The sequence below is a fragment of the Carettochelys insculpta genome, chromosome 12 (assembly GCF_033958435.1).
Source record: "Carettochelys insculpta isolate YL-2023 chromosome 12, ASM3395843v1, whole genome shotgun sequence".
Lineage (NCBI taxonomy): Eukaryota > Metazoa > Chordata > Testudines > Carettochelyidae > Carettochelys > Carettochelys insculpta.
Genome location: NC_134148.1, coordinates 17,896,329 through 17,913,581, shown reverse-complemented (window position 1 = coordinate 17,913,581; position 17,253 = coordinate 17,896,329). Strand labels below are relative to the sequence as shown.

At 48.2% G+C, this 17,253-nt stretch overlaps 1 protein-coding gene across 3 annotated transcripts in view; it reads left to right on the top strand.

Annotated features, from left to right (window-relative positions):
* Nucleotides 1–518: 518 nt before the first annotated feature.
* The window catches only part of LIPC (lipase C, hepatic type), a 96,729-nt gene continuing 79,994 nt past the window's right edge, over nt 519–17,253 (top strand). Inside the window, exons 1-2 of one of the 3 annotated variants that reach the window (XM_075007063.1) lie at nt 519–661; nt 868–997. In XM_075007063.1, coding sequence (XP_074863164.1) covers nt 916–997 — 82 coding nt within the window. In that variant the 5' untranslated portion in view covers nt 519–661; nt 868–915. The remainder of the gene's footprint in view (nt 662–867; nt 998–17,253) is intronic. The other 2 variants (XM_075007060.1, XM_075007062.1) reach the window with 2 other exon arrangements.

Genomic DNA, 17,253 nt, shown 5'->3' with positions numbered 1-17,253 from the left:
GCCCACAGGCCACAGCAATATCCCTCACACATGGTCAGGGCAGAAACAAGCAGTGTTCCCTGCCTACTTGACGAGGCTATTTCACCCTGTCACAACACAACATATACAGTACATGTTGAAAGTGACATTTGTGCACATCACAGTTATTAACCATCTGCTCTGATTTTCAGTAGACTAAGTACCATAGGAGCAATGGCTTTTCTTTGAAGTCACCCCTACACTTCCTGCAGTTATTGTTACTGTTATCTGTGGCGAGAAATGTCAGTTAATAGTGCTTTGAGGATGAATTTCTGACATAAAACTCTGCCTGCTTAATTTAAACTAAAAATATGTTCTTCTTGTGCAAGAGCAGCTGTCTACTAAACCACTGAAATTAGCAGAAGAGTTTATTAAGTGAAACATTTCAACATATCATGTTTGATTCCCTCCCCCAGCTCCCCTCTGTACACACACACACACACACACACACACACACACACACGGATGTCTCTAGGCTTGTGAACGATTTAGTCTTCTTTTCCTTTGGTCATTTTGCAATATGTTCAGACTGAGCTGTCGGCCAACCAACTTTGAGCTAACTATCCATGACCTTCGGCTATATTTTAGAACAGAATATTCACCCTCATTGTGATCTATTCAAAACTGAGCATTGCTGCGTAAGGTAGGGATCTAGCTCTCAATTTAATTTATGACAAAAGCAACATAAAATGAAACATCTTTGAACAAAAGCAAATTCAGTTCATGTTAGAGCAAGGGACAGAAGGAAAATATTGGAACAGTGGAGAGAACACTTAAAGGTTAAAGGTTAACGATTAATGGGTAACCATTCGCTCCAAAGTATTGATAATCTTCATGTCTCTTTGGCAGCAGAAAATTAGAAGTGAAAGCCTCACTTCTCATGCGGAGAGAGAAGAAATGAGAAGCTTCCGATTTCTCTCACTTTTGTTGCTTTTCTTCATCTTTACTGAAGCGAATACACATGGAGGGAAGAGAAAAGGTAATATACTAGCTAATGTAACTATCAATTATAGTGTTTGTTTCAAAGTTTGTTCCATGAAGATTGAGCTACTTACCCTCTGGACTCAAAATGCTTTTTTGAACATTAGGTTCTCTTAATCAAATGCATGACCATAAAACTAACTTTTATACCTATCTGTATTTATTAGAAAATGTAGCTGTTTTTAATGAGGAAACTGTTTTCGAAGAATAGAGCTGGAAGGTGACCTGACTTCTAACATGTTTGTTGACAGTTAAGTTTAAAAAATATATTTGTTTGAAGATTCTTTTGAACCAATGGTGCAATCTGCTCTGTGAAAGAATATTCGCTAAAACAGAAGAAAAGATCTCCAGAAATTTTACAAATTACTTCATTAATTTATGTATTGGTAGCATGCCACTGGAGTGAACAGGGTACATTTCTCAACTCTTCAGCCAGGGGAGCTGTGTGTAGAATCATTAATTTGCTGCATCCCTGTTTTCCATAGCATTGTGCCACCTTATGTCAGTTTCCCTTTGGTGGTTCAAATATGGCACAACCACAAAATTCTAGTACTAAACCTCTCTCCTTTGTCAAAGTTAATTTCATATTCAACCATACATACTAAGTAGGAGTTTTCCTTGGTTTTCTTCCAAGACTGAAGTTAGGAGGTAAAGTTGTAATCTGCAGAAGCAATATGTCCTGTGCTGATAGCTGTAAGTTGTGATATTTATCTTACTAATTCTCTTAACCAGTTCCTGTCAGAGGATACAACACACATCACATACACAAAACAAAAAAGCAGTCAAGTAGCACTTTAAAGACTAACAAAATAACTTATTAGGTGAGTCTTTAAAGTACTACTTGACTGCTTTTTTGTTTTGATGGTACATAGACTAGCACAGCTTTCTCTCTGTTACTATCACATACACAGTGATTTCAATCTGAGGGTGGGCGGTTCTGTACCCCAGGTTTCATTTTGCATTTCAGGTCTGAAATGACCATAACTTGAAGAAAAACCTCCATCAAAACCAATTTCACTCAAAATGATAACCTGTTCCAGGTTCCCATACAGCCAGGTCCACAGGTCCTTGAAAGACTGACAGCTCTTAACAAAACATTGTCAGGCCCACACTGAATTTCAAAGTTTTAATACAACTCAGCTGGGAAGTTGTCTGTAATATGGGGCTTTTAATGTAAGCTTCATTCAGAACCTTGTGTGTTAATATAGGCTGAACCTCTCTAATCTGATATTCTCATCTGACAAACTCCATAATCCAGCATGATTTTAGTTAGCCAGATGACCACTTATGATGGGTGAGGCCAAGTTTCTCATGGTCCCATAAAGTTTGTTTACATCCACCAGTCCTGGCTCTCAGTGTTCTGTTCTGTTAAGTTATTTAGCTTTAATTTACTCCTAAATGTCTACTAAGAGCACAGTAAGCAGCGAAAGTTCTGATACTGTGCTAGGAAATATTGACCTCCCGTGGTCTGGCAAATTCTCTTGTCCAGCACCCTTGGGACCTGAGTGGTGCCAAATGAGAGGTTCAACCTGTAGTTCAGTTAATTCATCAAAAACACGACAGCAAGTTACTGTGCCCTACTACCCCACTTGATGCAAATGCCTACTCCCACCCTTGCCATCTCTGGCACCAAGAATAGCATTCCTTTTCTGTAATATAGGCACAGTTATGACAATGGCCTCCACTTGTTTGCTCTTTGCTTCTCTTAGAACCTGCCTACCCTTTCAAGAAGCAAATGCAACATGTGTCCCATTATACTTAGGAGGCACATCCAAGTTTCTGTCGTATTTTTATGGGATACTGTTGATTTAGGAAACAAGAATAGGTGACATTAATAAATATTTAACAAGAGAAAAAAAAAAGAAAAGCTGCTCTGCTCTCTTCAGCACAGAAGGTGGCTAGAATGGTCTGCAGAGTTTTATTACAAAGGTTGCAGTCTGGTTATGGTAGCTTTGCCTATGACAATCAAATTCTTGTCTCATAAGTTTTACAACACTAACTCTTGACCTCAGTGGAGTAGTTCTCAATTGAGATTAAAAAAACCAAAGTCTGTACAGTAGTCTAATTTTCAGGTTTGAAATACACAGACCAATGATCATTTCAACTATAAACTCAAATCCAGGTTGGTTAGACTTGGCCTTTCATGGCAGGGAAATTTAGTACTATGATTAGTTTATTGCGAGGGTATTTAGAAGGTGAACTTTAAAGCCAAAGACACTGGCAACTGATGTAGTTTACTTCAGTGGGATTTATGGATCATTGTTGCCGCAAAAAGTCAGGACCTTGAATTTAGAACATTGAAATACAGATTTAAGAGTTAAAGTTTAAGTACTCACATTTGAAATATCTCATCCCAGGATTGCTCTGACTGATCTGTACTTTAATGCTGAAGACCCAGACCCTGTTGCATTCCTTGGGTCCCATGCCAGAATTCCCCAGCTCCCATTGTTGGGCAACGTTCTATGCATTTGCTGGTGGAGGTGGCCCTCTGATGCATTAGTGGCTGCATTTCATTCCAGATGCTACATAGTGGGATGGGGCCTCTCAGGCTCCTGGGCCACAGGCCCCTGTTCTGTCCACAAACTAGGCAAAGACCACTCCAGGTGCAGGCACCCATGCTTTCATTACATGCAGCAGATCCTACCATCTTCTGTGTTACAATTCTTGATCACAGTAACTACTCCAGCAGCAATGAAGGGTCCTGTGGCACCCTATAGACTAACAGAAAAGTTTTGAGCATGAGCTTTCGTGAGCACAGACTCACTTCTTCAGATGCTGGTCTTGGAAATCTGCAGGGCCAGGTATAAATAAGCCAGAGCAAGGGTAGGGATAACAAGGTTAGCTCAGTCAGCAAGGGTGAGGCTTACTACCAGCAGTTGATCAGGAGGTGTGAACACCAAGGGAGGGGAAGCTGCTTCTGTATTCAGCCAGCCATTCGCAGTCTTTGTTTAAGCCAGAGCTGAGGGCATCAAATTTGCAGATGAATTGTAGCTCAGAAATTTCTCTTTGGAGTCTGGTCCTGAAATTTCTTTGCTGTTGGATAGCTACTTTTAAGTCTGCTACTGTGTGGCCTGGGAAATTGAAGTGCTCTCCTATGGGTAACAGTAACTACTCCAGTTACCCAAAATAGCATCTTCCCCTCTCTCACTCTGGGTCTGTAAACCACTAAAGCCAAACCCACCAATAACACAGAAACAGAACCATCTAGTTCCTCTCCCTTCCTTGTGCTACCAGCTGCCTTTTATAATCCTTTGCTCAGGGAGCTCACAGCTGCCAGCCATCAGGTCTGGGCTTGCTCAGCTGGTTTCCATTACCCTTCTTTAGGATGAGCCACCATAAGGGAGCTCTGGCTCAGACTTTCTGGCTAGTCATCTGTCACAATAGATACACAAAGGCCTCTGGAATTAAGAGTTTTGTCACCTACAAATGGTTATTGCTTCTTTGGGGGCTATACTGAAGATTTTCAAGATACAGCTAACTTCAAAAGTGAAACTTTATTCATCAGTCTTTACTACTGGAGTCCAAAATACATTTCAAATCCAATTAAAGACACTTATCTTTTGTCTCTGGAAATACCCAACACTGGGGTTTAGAACAAAGGAACTGGCCATGCAAACAAGCTTGCATATTTTTTTTCTAATTTACGTGACTGAACATGTAATGAGGGGCTTACAGTCACCAGAAGAAGAAAATATAACTGGAATTCGCTTGACTTTTGCAGTGCTTTCCTTTTCTGCCACTATTCACGCAGGAGGAATTGCACTAGAAAAACAGGAACATAAAGTGCATGTTCTTGATAATACAGTAGTGCATCTATGCAGCAGTATTGAATGTTAATTGTTTGTGGTTTTTTCATTCCTTTCAAAGTAGAACTGGTGGTATCATTATAATGGGAAATATCAGTCAATAGATACATTCATTTTTAATTATATTTTCCTGTGCTTATGTTGTTTACAACTGGCTTAAGTGGCGTATTCTGTGATAAGAGAATTATGCTGAATCTACCTGAAGTTTCAGGGTTAAAGTAGGGTTGCATTAACTACATTAATAATGTAGTATTCAACTATTTATTGCAGTTTTTAACTTTATATAGTGTTAACAGTGTGACCTCTTTTCATATGTATTAGCTGCAATTAAGAATGGCTTACTGAAGCTAAGTCAGGTTTCACACTAGTCACAGAGCTTCACAGTATTTGGAGGGGCCAGCAGCCACTTCCAAGCAGCATGCATAAGATTTCCTGGCAAAATAAGCAATCACTGGCGAGAGAGACAAAAATGTCCATCTATTTGCAAATGGCAAGACTGGGTAATAAATTCAATACTTTGGAAATAGGCCAACATTAATTATGGTCCTCTTCAGATAGATCTGAAAAATAAACTTTCTACTATTCCTCTTCAAGAACACTCATTGAAGAATTTCTCTCCCCCATGGTCTACTCTGCAATGCATATGTGAAAAACAAAGGTAGTTTATACAGTTATGAACTCTTGTTAGTCTGATTTCATAAAGGTTGCTCCAGTTCTTCCCAGTAGTGTGCTGTAACTTCCCTAAAAGGTTAGTCTTATACAAGTTTATTTCCTTCATAAGCAGCCAGCTACAGTCTCATGACCTCACTTTATGATCAACAAAGGAAAATTTATTCTGGTAAACCGATGCCTATAGCATGACATGCTTCACAGTCTTGGCAGTTGGATGTACATTCAACCATTGACTGTTCAAGTATATATATACAGAGAGAGAGAGAGAGAGAGAGAGGTAAAAATAAATATATAATAAGTGACTCAATGTCCCCCAACCCCCAGGGTCTGGCACTCCCAGCCCCCCTCCAGAGCCAGGCATATATATATATATATATATATATATATATATAAAGAGAGAGAGAGAGATTATATAGATATGTAAAAATAAATGTATACATTATATATTATATAGCTATATAGATATATGTCTGAAAATTGTGGATACTGGGGGCACTTTTTTTTTGAAAAAGGGGTACTTTATAAAAAAAAATTTGAGAAGCACTGGGTACAGTATCACAGGGATGAACACTCTGAGATCGCACCAGCAGGGGTCTATTAAGCACAGTGGTGCCCAAACTTTTCAGCATTACACCCCCGCTTTTGACTTTTGAAAGCCCCCCTCCCCCTCACCTCTTCTTTACATCATCCAACCCACTTTTTAATAAAAATTCTATTCATAATTTAAAATAAACATAAAAACTTGATATAAAAATGTTATTTAAAATTAAAAATAAGCACCAATAGTTTTTTTTGGCCCAAAAATTTAATAAAAATGTAATTTAACAGCAGAAACAAAATGACTTTAACACTGCAAGTTGGGAAATCCTAGGTTTGAAAGATGAAAGTGCACAATGCAAATCATTTTTGAGATCCAGTTGATTTCTTTGTTTCATTTTTAATGTGACTAAACTTGAAAAGCTTTTTTCACAGAGGTACATTGACAAAACTGAAAGAATAATACGCAGCGCTTTTATCAACTCTCAAGCATGTTGGGAAATGTTTTATCCAAAATTCCTCCAAGCTCAAGTTTTTGAAATTATCTTTTGTGCTTGAATCATATTTTATTTCGAGCTCTTGTTCTTGCAATACTTCTGACAATGTATCAACATCCACATTGAATGGATTGCGTACTAATTCACGAATGGGGTTGCCAGAAAAGTTGTCTGGAAAATAGCAGATAACAGACTCAATGGAGCCGTGCCGCCCCACCCTGAGCTATGCACCAACTGCCGCAGCCTTAGTACCCCCTCCCAACCTCAGGGCCCCCCTCACCTCCTGCCAAGCCTTGACCCCTACTGGGCTGATGCTAGCCCAGCCACTGGCTGTGAAGGCTGGTTCCAGCCCTATGCTGGACATGGCCCTGGCCCCATGAGCACCAGCTCAACCCCGAATGGGCTGCTGGCATGGCCCCAAAGCTGCAGGCGCAGCCAAGGCCCTACAGAGACCAGCTGCAGCCCTGGCTGGGGTACCAGATGCTGTGTCGGCCCTGTCCCAGCCCAAAGGCCAAGTATGGACTGGCCAGGCTAATGGCAAGAGCCCCCACCTGTTGGGTGCCAGGTGCAGCCCCAGCTGCCTGAGCCCTGTGCCAGCCGCCAGAGCTGCCCACACCAGCCAGCCACCCACACAAGCCCTGCACTGCCAGAACCCTGCCTGCCACACTCCGGGGCCAACTGCCCACCTGACAGCTGCCTGAGCCACCCACCCAAGCTGTGGGTCAGCCACCTGAGCCCCACACTGCCAGGGCCAGCTGTGCACCCACCAGGTTAAACAACCTGAAGCGGCACCAGCTGCCTGAGCCCTGCGTGCTGCCTGCCCGAGCCTCTACCCTCCCCCAAAGCCAGGCACCACCAGCCCCCTGCTCTTACCCTCTCTCTCTGTCCTTTTCCTCTGAGCCACACTCCCCCAGCCCACATGTAACCCCATCCTCATCCTCATCCTCCTCCTCCTTCCCCCCACCAACCCACACTCCTTTGCAGGAGGCAGCTAGCTCTACTTGGGTCTTCGCCAGCTGCCTGCTTTTTATAGCAGCTGTGCTGTGTCGCCCACGTAAAATGGCAGAGACTGAGAACTGGAAGCAAAGGCTGGATCTTTCTTGGAGTGGGGAGAATGACGGGGGGCTGGATGGCTCCTGCCCCCTTAGAATTTCTTCACGCCCCCCAGTTTGGTTTAGTGGGTGTAGTGAAGACCTGCCAAACTCACTGCAGATTACTCTCCAGCCAACCTGGGACATGGATGTGAGTTTCTCCCATTGACCCCCTGCAGTAGCTCGACTTAAGACGTGAGCTCCTGCTATGTAACTCTTGTAACTGGAGTTTTGTACCTTAATTCAAATTTCTGCGGTATGTAGAAGCAGTCTCAGAGTAAGGTGCTATTCAATGGGAGTAATGGCATCAGAAGCAGCAAACAGTCTCCTGTCTCCAGTCCTTGCACCCTCACACAAGGCTGTGCTAGCAGGGCCAGATCTCCCACTCATTTTATGCTCAGCAAATATATAAAAACAAGCTGAGATTGCTCATTTTCATGCTTCTGTACAGTAAATCATTTATCCATCGGTCTCTTATTTCAGGGTAAATTGTTCTGGAGTGTCCCACTGAGTGATTTTTATTCCATATTTCAAAAGCTACTGCTTTACCATTGGGAAATGACAGGTCATGAGCAACGTTGGAGGACATCAATTAATGTTTAACTCTAGGTTCCTAACTCCTCATTTCCAAAGGCCACTCAATTAGGAGCCCAGTCAAATGTAAATTTCTCCTCCTCAGTCACTACTAACGAATGCTGTGCTATGCAAACACAGTCCAGATGAATTTAGATTTACCAGGAGGGCTGTGCTAATAAATGTTAACAATTATTGAAACTTCAGACACTGGCCAGGAAAAAATTCTATTTGCCTAGAAACTTAAAATGTTTCTTTATAGACATCTGAATGTTTATACTGCATGAGACTGTATGTAAATGTGATTAAAGGTCAAGTGGTTATTGTTTGTCTTGATCTCATGTTTCATTGGCCATTTTCTGATTTTGGTATGAGGAGAAGCCAGTAGTTTTAATTTTATGTAACTAAATTTTAACCCAAGGCAATGATTCTAAACCCCTCAGGGAGTTTCTGTATTCACTACAAATCAAGTAAATAAAATATTTTCTGTTACATTCACAATATTTCCACTCCAGAGCTTACACTGTACAGATGAATATTTTTAAACAGTTTGAGAGTGGGTTGTGTCTGTGATTAGGGATTGCATGAATTATGACCTCTGTAATGACAGTATTTATTTCATACCTAGATATGGAAAAATAAATACAAATACACACTAATGTTAGTAAGACATCGGCTGCATCTACACGTGCACGCTACTTCGAAGTAGCGGCACCAACTTCGAAATAGCGCCCGTCACGGCTACACGTGTTGGGCACTATTTCGAAGTTGAAATCGACTTTAGGCGGCGAGACGTCGAAGTTGCTAACCCCATGAGGGGATGGGAATAGCGCCCTACTTCGAAGTTGAACGTCGAAGTAGGGCAAATGTAGACGATCCGCGTCCCGCAACATCGAAATAGCGGGGTCTGCCATGGCAGCCATCAGCTGAGGGGTTGAGCGACGCTCTCTCTCCAGCCCCTGCAGGGCTCTATGGTCACCGTGTGCAGCAGCCCTTAGCCCAGGGCTTCTGGCTGCTGCTGCTGCAGCTGGGGATCCATGCTGCATGCACAGGGTCTGTAACGAGTTGTCGGCTCTGTGGATCTTGTGTTGTTTAGTGCAACTGTGTCTGGGAGGGGCCCTTTAAGGGAGCGGCTTGCTGTTGAGTCCGCCCTGTGACCCTGTCTGCAGCTGTTCCTGGCACCCTTATTTCGATGTGTGCTACTTTGGCATGTAGACGTTCCCTTGCAGCGCCTATTTCGATGTGGTGCTGCCCAACGTCGAAGTTGAACGTCGACGTTGCCAGCCCTGGAGGACGTGTAGACGTTATTCATTGAAATAGACTATTTCAATGTTGCTACATCGAAATAAGCTATTTCGATGTAGCGTGCACGTGTAGACGTAGCCATCATGACAGAAGCTTAATCACCATCTTATCTCAGATACTCGATGAGCAAGCTATATATCTTTGCTCAACTGTATTAGGTAAGAATCCAAGCGGCTTCCCATATGTATTCAACCAAAGCTCTTAAGGACTACTTCAATCCCATTTAAACATCACAAGTTTTCAAGTAGACCCTAACACAAGGTAATAGTGCTATCCCCTGGAAGTTCACTGGGGAAAGTTGTTACCAAACCTGTTTCAAGGCAACTGAAACACAACAAAGATTGCTCTTGGCTAAATCAGCCATTTCCATTCACTTGCATAAGTCTAACATGCAACAGAATTCCCTAGCTATAAATTCCAGTTTCACAGGTGCATATAATTGAGAGCTGACTGGTAATAGCTGAACTAAACTCGGTACAGGGGCTCATCATTAAGAGCTAAACTATCACAGCCTTTACTCAGCCATGCAGGGGAGTAAAGTTCAGCCTGGCTCAGATCATAACACCAGCTGGAGTGTGGAAAGTGATGCTGCTTTGCCGATACCCATAAAAGGCTTGAGTTAGGGCTCAACCCCAGAGTAGGTGAACAGGTGCAGCAGGAACAGTGAAATGCTCTGTGAAAAAGATGAAGTATCTTCCACCAAGCACAAGGGAGGAGTTGCCAACCAACCAGGTCATTCATGTTTTCCCCTGCAGTTATGAGTCATCCCTCACTCAGGAATGGATGTCTAGGTCTATAGTAAAGAAGGCAACTTGGATTATCAATCTCACAAGCCACACCAATAGACATACAAGCAACCGGGGAGTTACTGCAGTAGAATACTGCAGACAGACAGCTGGCACATCATCTGGTAATTTATTGTGCTCCTCCATCATGCTTACCTTCTGCTTACCAGGGAATAGAAATTGAAATCTACATCATTCTGCAAGCTTGTTCTCTAAAGGGAGAACAGTTTTTTTGTAAGGCAAATAACAGAGTGGCGTTTTCTTAGCAAATGAGATCAAAGCCATGGCAGCTGAGGAATTAGCATGAGGGTACTGCTTGGGAAATCGAGGTGACAGCTTTTGCTTTGATGAGGTTTTTAAGAAGTATGTAATATAGGTTGTGTGAATGTGTGTGGTGTTGAACTTCTGTGCATCTTTGAGTTATTAAGGATGCCCATTTGTCATCTTCACTGATAGTGAGGAGCTGTGTTTTATTAAACAACTAGTCCAGCTGACCCTCACAGGATTGCTTGTGTAGAAAGGTACTACTCAAAGACAGAATCTGAGCCATAGATTTTAGTTATCTTTACAAAGATTGTGATCCAAACAGTCAACAAGTTGATCAGTACATGTCGTCCACTTGAGCAAGCCAAGGTAAACAACAAAGAAGTTAAATCCATGTGCACTGTACGGCACTCACGAATAAGGACATTTTAAATTAAGTCAAGGATACTGAGCATGCAGAGTTTACTGAATGAAATCTGCTCTCTGTGAGTTACATTCTAGCATGTAGCCACAACCCTGCACTGGTGAATGTGTGGAGTTAGTTTAGAGTGACCAAACAGGAAGTGTGAAAAACATCAAGACGGAGGTAGGGAGATAATAGGCATCTATATAAGTCCAAAATTTCAAGACTTATCTGTATAAAATTGGGACATCTGGTCACCCTATGCTACCTACACCCTGTGGAGCAAAGGAAGGCTTTCAGAATATTTCCTGATGCACAGAAGGATGTAGGTACTCCCTTCAAGGAGTGTGACATAATCCCCTCCTTAAATTTAATGCAGAAGGAATGTTTCTGAAAACCTCTGGGCAAGGTGTGCTGTTGGGTGCGGGGGGGTGCGGAGGGCAGCTCCACACTCACAGAAGGGATGGGACCTGAAGCGGAAGGGGCAGGGCTGGGGAGCGTGTCCCAGTATCCCCGACACACATCCTCCAGCCAGAGCCACCCGGAATGTGCCACATGGTGCTCTGGCAGTAATTTAAAGGAGAGGTGTCAGTGGTTGGGAATCCTGGACCCTCCTGAATCACCAGGCCCCAGGGCAACTCCCTCCTCTTCTCCCCCACTTGGCAAACCTGAGACAAACTAAACAAACGAGTCACAGGTTATCAGTAAACAACAGATTTTCTGTTTTGGGTACTCCATAGCCTACTATTGGTAATTCAGTTCAGTCCCTTATTACCTAAAGTTATTTTTTAAATACAATTAAAAATAATAACGTTCATATATAGGAAGTAGCTAAAGGACTCCAGAAACTTTCCAGAAAGAAGGTTGTGTCTGGAATATCCTCCATTATGTTGATGTGAGGTACTTATGTCTTCACAAACTCTCAATAGCCGTGTCTACACGTGCACGCTACTTCGAAGTAGCGGCACTAACTTCGAAATAGCGCCCATCACAGCTACACGCGTCGGGCGCTATTTCGAAGTTAACTTCGACGTTAGGCGGCGAGACGTCAAAGTCGCTAACCCCATGAGGGGATAGGAATAGCGCCCTACTTCGACGTTCAACGTCGAAGTAGGGACCATGTAGTCGTTGCGTGTCCCGCAACGTTGAAATTGCAGGGTCCTCCATGGCGGCCATCAGCTGAGGGGTTGAGAGACGCTCTCTGCAGCCCCTCAGCTCAATGGTGGCCGCGTGGAGCGGCCCCTTAAAGGTCCCCTCCCCCTCCCTTCCTGTGCAGGAAGCTGAGGGAACGTGCAGGCGGCAGCCCAGACACGCGGCCAGCCTGCACATTCCTCAGCCACCCAGAACGGGGCCAGCACCTGCGATGGCTGCCCGGCAGCCCCCCCAGCGCCCCAGGGGACCCTCCCCAAGGGGAGCCAGGGCAGCCAGCCCAGCCAGGCAGGCAGCCAGGCTGGCAAGCGGCAGCGGGGCCCCTCCTGGATGGAGGCCAAGCTGCGGGACCTGCTGGGGCTCTGGAGCGAGGAGGAGGTGCTCCAGGTAATGGGGAGCAAGAGGCAGAACGCGGATGCATTCGCTCGGCTGGCCGACGGCCTGGCTGCCCGGGGTCACCCTGCCCACACTCCTGATCACGTCAGGAGTAAGGTGAAGGAGCTGCGGCAGGGTTACTCCTGGGCCCGGGATGCGGCCGGCCGATCTGGGGCCGCCCCCGCCACTTGCCCCTTTTACAGGGAGCTCAGGGACATCCTGGGCCCCCGGCACACCTCCTCCCCTCCAGCCACCCTTGATACTTCGGCTGACGAGCCCCAGCAGGCCTTTCAGCCGGAGTCCGCCCCAGAGGTAAGCCCCGCACCCCGGGGGCCCCCCCCCGGAGCCCACCCCCGGGACATTGCGGCAGGAGAAGGAGGAGGAGGGGGGCTCCTCCTCCGCAGAATCCGGGCTGCAGATCCTCCTCCTGCCATCCTGGAGCAGCAGCCGGGCCTCCGCCCCCCGGGGATCTCCGGACCGTGGGAGTGGACCAACAGGTATGTACCCCCTCTGGTGTACACCCCTGGGCTTGAGGGCGGGGGGTAATAGATATGTGTCCAGGGCCCCCCACATGCTCACATGGCCATGGCCCCAAGGACAGCAGGGCCATGTCCCTCACAGCAGTGCATCAGCCCCTGCCCCCCCACCACCCCTCATGACAGTGCCATGTCCCATCCCCGGGGCAGGGGGGAGCGGAACCTCGAGGGGCCCCCGGGAGGAGGGGGTGGGACACCCTGCAGCAGCAGCAGCAGCATGTGATGGAGTGAGGGGAGCGCAAAAGGGAGACTGAGGCTAGATATGAGCAACAAGAGCCGAATAGCTCCCAGGGGCAAAGGATGATCGTGGGGCTACAGCTGGCAGGTGACACCTCTGCCCTGAACAAAGAGGAGGGAGGAACCGAGCTGGCTTTGAATTGGGGGGGGGAGGGCGGGGGCCACAGGTAGAGGCTAGGGGAAGGGAGAGCTGGAAGGCAGCCAGCCAGAGGAGGGGGAAAGCTGCATCCCAGAGGGGCACCCCTTGGGGTCTTCTCCCCACAACGGGTTGGAAGGACTGTCTCTTCCGACAGCTGGTGCTGTCACTCCTGGGAGAAACTGGGCATCTGTGGCCTAAGAAACCTCTCCTGTCAGACCCTGCGGAGTGAAGTGAGAGTCGCTCCCACCAGGGGATGGGGTGCAGTGCAGGGGGACCCCTGAACCCCATCCATCACAGCAGCATCTCCCGGGGACAGGGATGGGGAACCTGCAGCACAGGGCTGGGGGGACAAAGGCCACGGCTCGGGGCCCACACTAACGCCTGTCTCCATTCTTCTTCCCCCGCTCCTCTCCTGTGTCCCGCACCTGCACCATCAGAAGGACCGGAAGAGAGCGCTGGCGAGGCGTCAGTGGTCCCGGAGACCCCTCCGGGGCCATCGCTCCAGGCAAGCCCCTCGGCCGAGGACCAACCGGCTCCACGGCGGGCTAGACGGCGGACCCCGCGCCACCACCAGCCGACGGCGATGGACCCCCAGCTGCTGGCCATCCACCGTCAGCAGCTGGAGGTCGCGGAGCAGCACCTGCAGCTGCAGGAGCGGGCGCTGGCCTGGTGCCAAGAGGCATGGGAGGCCTACATGGAGACTTTCAACCGCCTGGTGGACTACCTGGCCCCCCCATGCCGCGCTGGCCGCCGCAGCGCCCGATGTGCCTGCTCCACCCGCCGCACCACCAGCTGCTCCGCCCGTCACTGTCCCGTCCGCCGTCGCCCCGCCACCCACCGCCGAGGGCTGGAGCGCCGAGGGACCCCTGGAGCCAGCTGAGACTCGCCGGGCATATCTTCTGGTCTGCCCCGCCCCCAGCCAGCCCCGGACAGGGCTGCGGCCGCGGTGGGGCTCCCGGCCGCCCACACCCAGTGCCGGACTTTAGGGGCGAGGGGCCCGGGACGTGGCCCCCCCCCCTTGTATATAGTTGGGACTTATTATTTTGTGCCCCTCGTTTGCCCCGTCCCCCCATGTAAATAGTTCTCCCTTTTATCATCCCTGGTTTTCTTTTTATTACTGAACACACTTTTTTATTACTATTGTTTTATTTGTACATATTACTTTGGTTCCACATATGTTGCATATAGTTTGTTCTTGTTTTATATTTATAGTTAAAAAAAAAAGTTCTAAAAGAAAAAGCAGTTTAAGTTCAGCCACAAGTGCGTGCTGTCATTTGTCCAGGAAAAGTGGGAGAGGGGTGCGGTTGGGTGCTCCATGGTGTGGGCGTTGGTGCAGGGAGTGTGGTGGAGGAAGGGGCGGGCAGTGGGGGGCCTGGCAGAGTTCACCCCGCAGCCTCATCATCGAGTGGGCCCGCAGGGCCTCCCGGACCCGGGTCCCTTCGGGGTCCACCTGCCGACTGGGGGCAGCGGGTGGCTGCACGTCGGCCCTGCCGGCCTCCACAGCCCAGCCCTGGAAAAAGGCCTCCCCCTTGCTCTCCACCAAATTGTGCAGGGCGCAGCAGGCACCCACAATCATGGGGATGTTGCTGGGGCCCGCATCCAGGCGGGTCAGGAGACATCTCCAGAGTCCCTTCAGGCGGCCAAATGAGCGCTCCACCACCTGGCGCGCGTGGTTCAGGCGCTGGTTGAAGCGCTCCTGGCTAGCGGAGAGATGGCCCGTGTATGGGTGCATGAGCCAGGGCCGGAGGGGGTATGCCGCATCTGCGATGACGCAGAGGGGCATGGTGGTGTCCCCCACAGGGATCTCCCCCTGGAGGATGTAGGTCCCCGCCTCCAGCCGGCGGCATGGGCCCGAGTTCCGGAAAACCCGGGCGTCGTGGGTGCTGCCAGGCCAGCCCACATAAATGTCCTGGAAACGGCCCCGGCTGTCCACCAAGGCCTGGAGGACCACAGAATGGTAGCCCTTGAGATTCATGTAGCGTCCTCCACTGTGATGTGGGGCGCGGATGGGGATGTGAGTCCCATCCAGAGCCCCGAAGCAATTGGGGAAGCCCAGGGTGGCAAAGGCCGCAATGGTGGCATCTGGGTCCCCCAGCCTCACGAGCCTGTGCAGGAGCATGGCATTGACGGCACGCACAACCTGCAGGGAAATCACATGGGACAGCACCAATGAGGGGTGATCAGGGTGTGCGTGGCCCTGCCCTGCCCTGCCCTCCTCTGCCCTGCCCTGCCCTCCCCTGCCCTCCCCCGCCCTCCCCTCCCCTCCCCTCCCCTGCCTTCCTCTGCCTGGGCCCCCCTCCCCTGCCCTGCCCTCCCCCCGTGGGTTCTCTTACCTCCATGAGGACAGCCCTGACGGTGGCCTTGCCGACACCAAACTGCTGCCCCACAGATTGGTAGCTGTCGGGAGTGGCCAGCTTCCAGACAGCGATGCCGACCCGTTTCTCCACTGTGAGGGCACGCCGCATGGCAGTGTCCTGGTGCCTGAGTGCGGGGGTGAGCCACTGGCACAGCTCCATAAATGTCTGCCGGCTCATCCTGAAGTTCCTGAGCCAGCGGTCGTCGTCCCACTCCCAAAGCACCAGCCACTCCCACCAGTCGGTGCTGGTGGGGTAGCTCCACAGCCGCCGGCGTGTGAGGCGGGGGTGGGGGCAGGGTGCTGCAGGGTTGGGGGTTTAGCCCTGCTGCCCTGGGGGCAGCTCCTCCTCAGGTGTAGCAAGGAGATGCTCAGCTGCCTCCCGCATGGCATGGAGCAGGGCAAGCCCTGCTCCTGCCGGGAGGGCTGGGTGGACCTCTGGCTGCTGCTGCTGCTGCTTCTACTGCTGCTGCTGCTGCTGGGGGTCCATGCCTGCGTCGCCCGGGGTCTGTGTGCCTTTGGTTCCTCAGACCGCGTGCTGTGCAGGCTGAGTGTGTCTGGGAGGGGCCCTTTAAGGGAGCGGCTAGCTGTTGCCCCGGAAGCACTAGTCCGCCCTGTGACCCTGTCTGCAGCTGTGCCTGGCATCCCTATTTCGATGTGTGCTACTTTGGCGTGTAGACGTTCCCTCGCTACGCCTATTTCGATGTTGTGCTGCACAACGTCGAAGTTGAACATTGACGTTGCCAGCCCTGGAGGACGTGTAGACGTTATTCATCGAAATAGCCTATTTCGATGTCGCTACATCGAAATAAGCTATTTCGATGTAGGCTTCACGTGTAGACGTAGCCAGTAAGACTCTATTCCTACTTCCATTAATGCCCAGTAAGAGAGTCCAATAGCCACAGTGGTTTGTGTGCTGTAGCAAAGCATGTAATGGTTGCATGTAAACCAAAATTTTCAAGCTTGAGTGTCTACAGTTGGGCACCTCAGTTTGTACGTAGGTCTCTAAAAACAGCTGCAGTTAAAGCTCTTAGCTGTAAGCTAACAAGTAAAATATTGTCCCGCTGCTTACAACCCCATTCCACTAATGCATCTCAAAGGCAAGTGTGAAAATGATTTTGGTCACTATTAGAATCCACTAGAAAACTCAGATATTCTAGTTAGAACAGAAGAGTTGATATTCTAGATCATTTAGCTCTGGAGAACAGAAAGTCTATTCTGCTTGATTTTTCTATTGTTTATTCAAGCCAGAGGGGACATGGCGGTGGTTGGCACTTTAACTCCATAGTTAAGAATGACTTTCAAGCCTAAATATAAGGTCCTGTTTTTGAAAAACTTGGCCTTGTTTTATTCCTCTGAGAAGTCAAGTTACTTAGGATCAGATGAGATGAGAATCCAAACTTTGAGGAAACGTATAAACCTAAAAGATACAAACTTTAAATAAAGACAGGTCGAGGGATTTTAAAAGAGTATCCCATCAACTACTCTAGGATAATTAGCACTTCTCTAATCACAATTGTATATAAGATTCC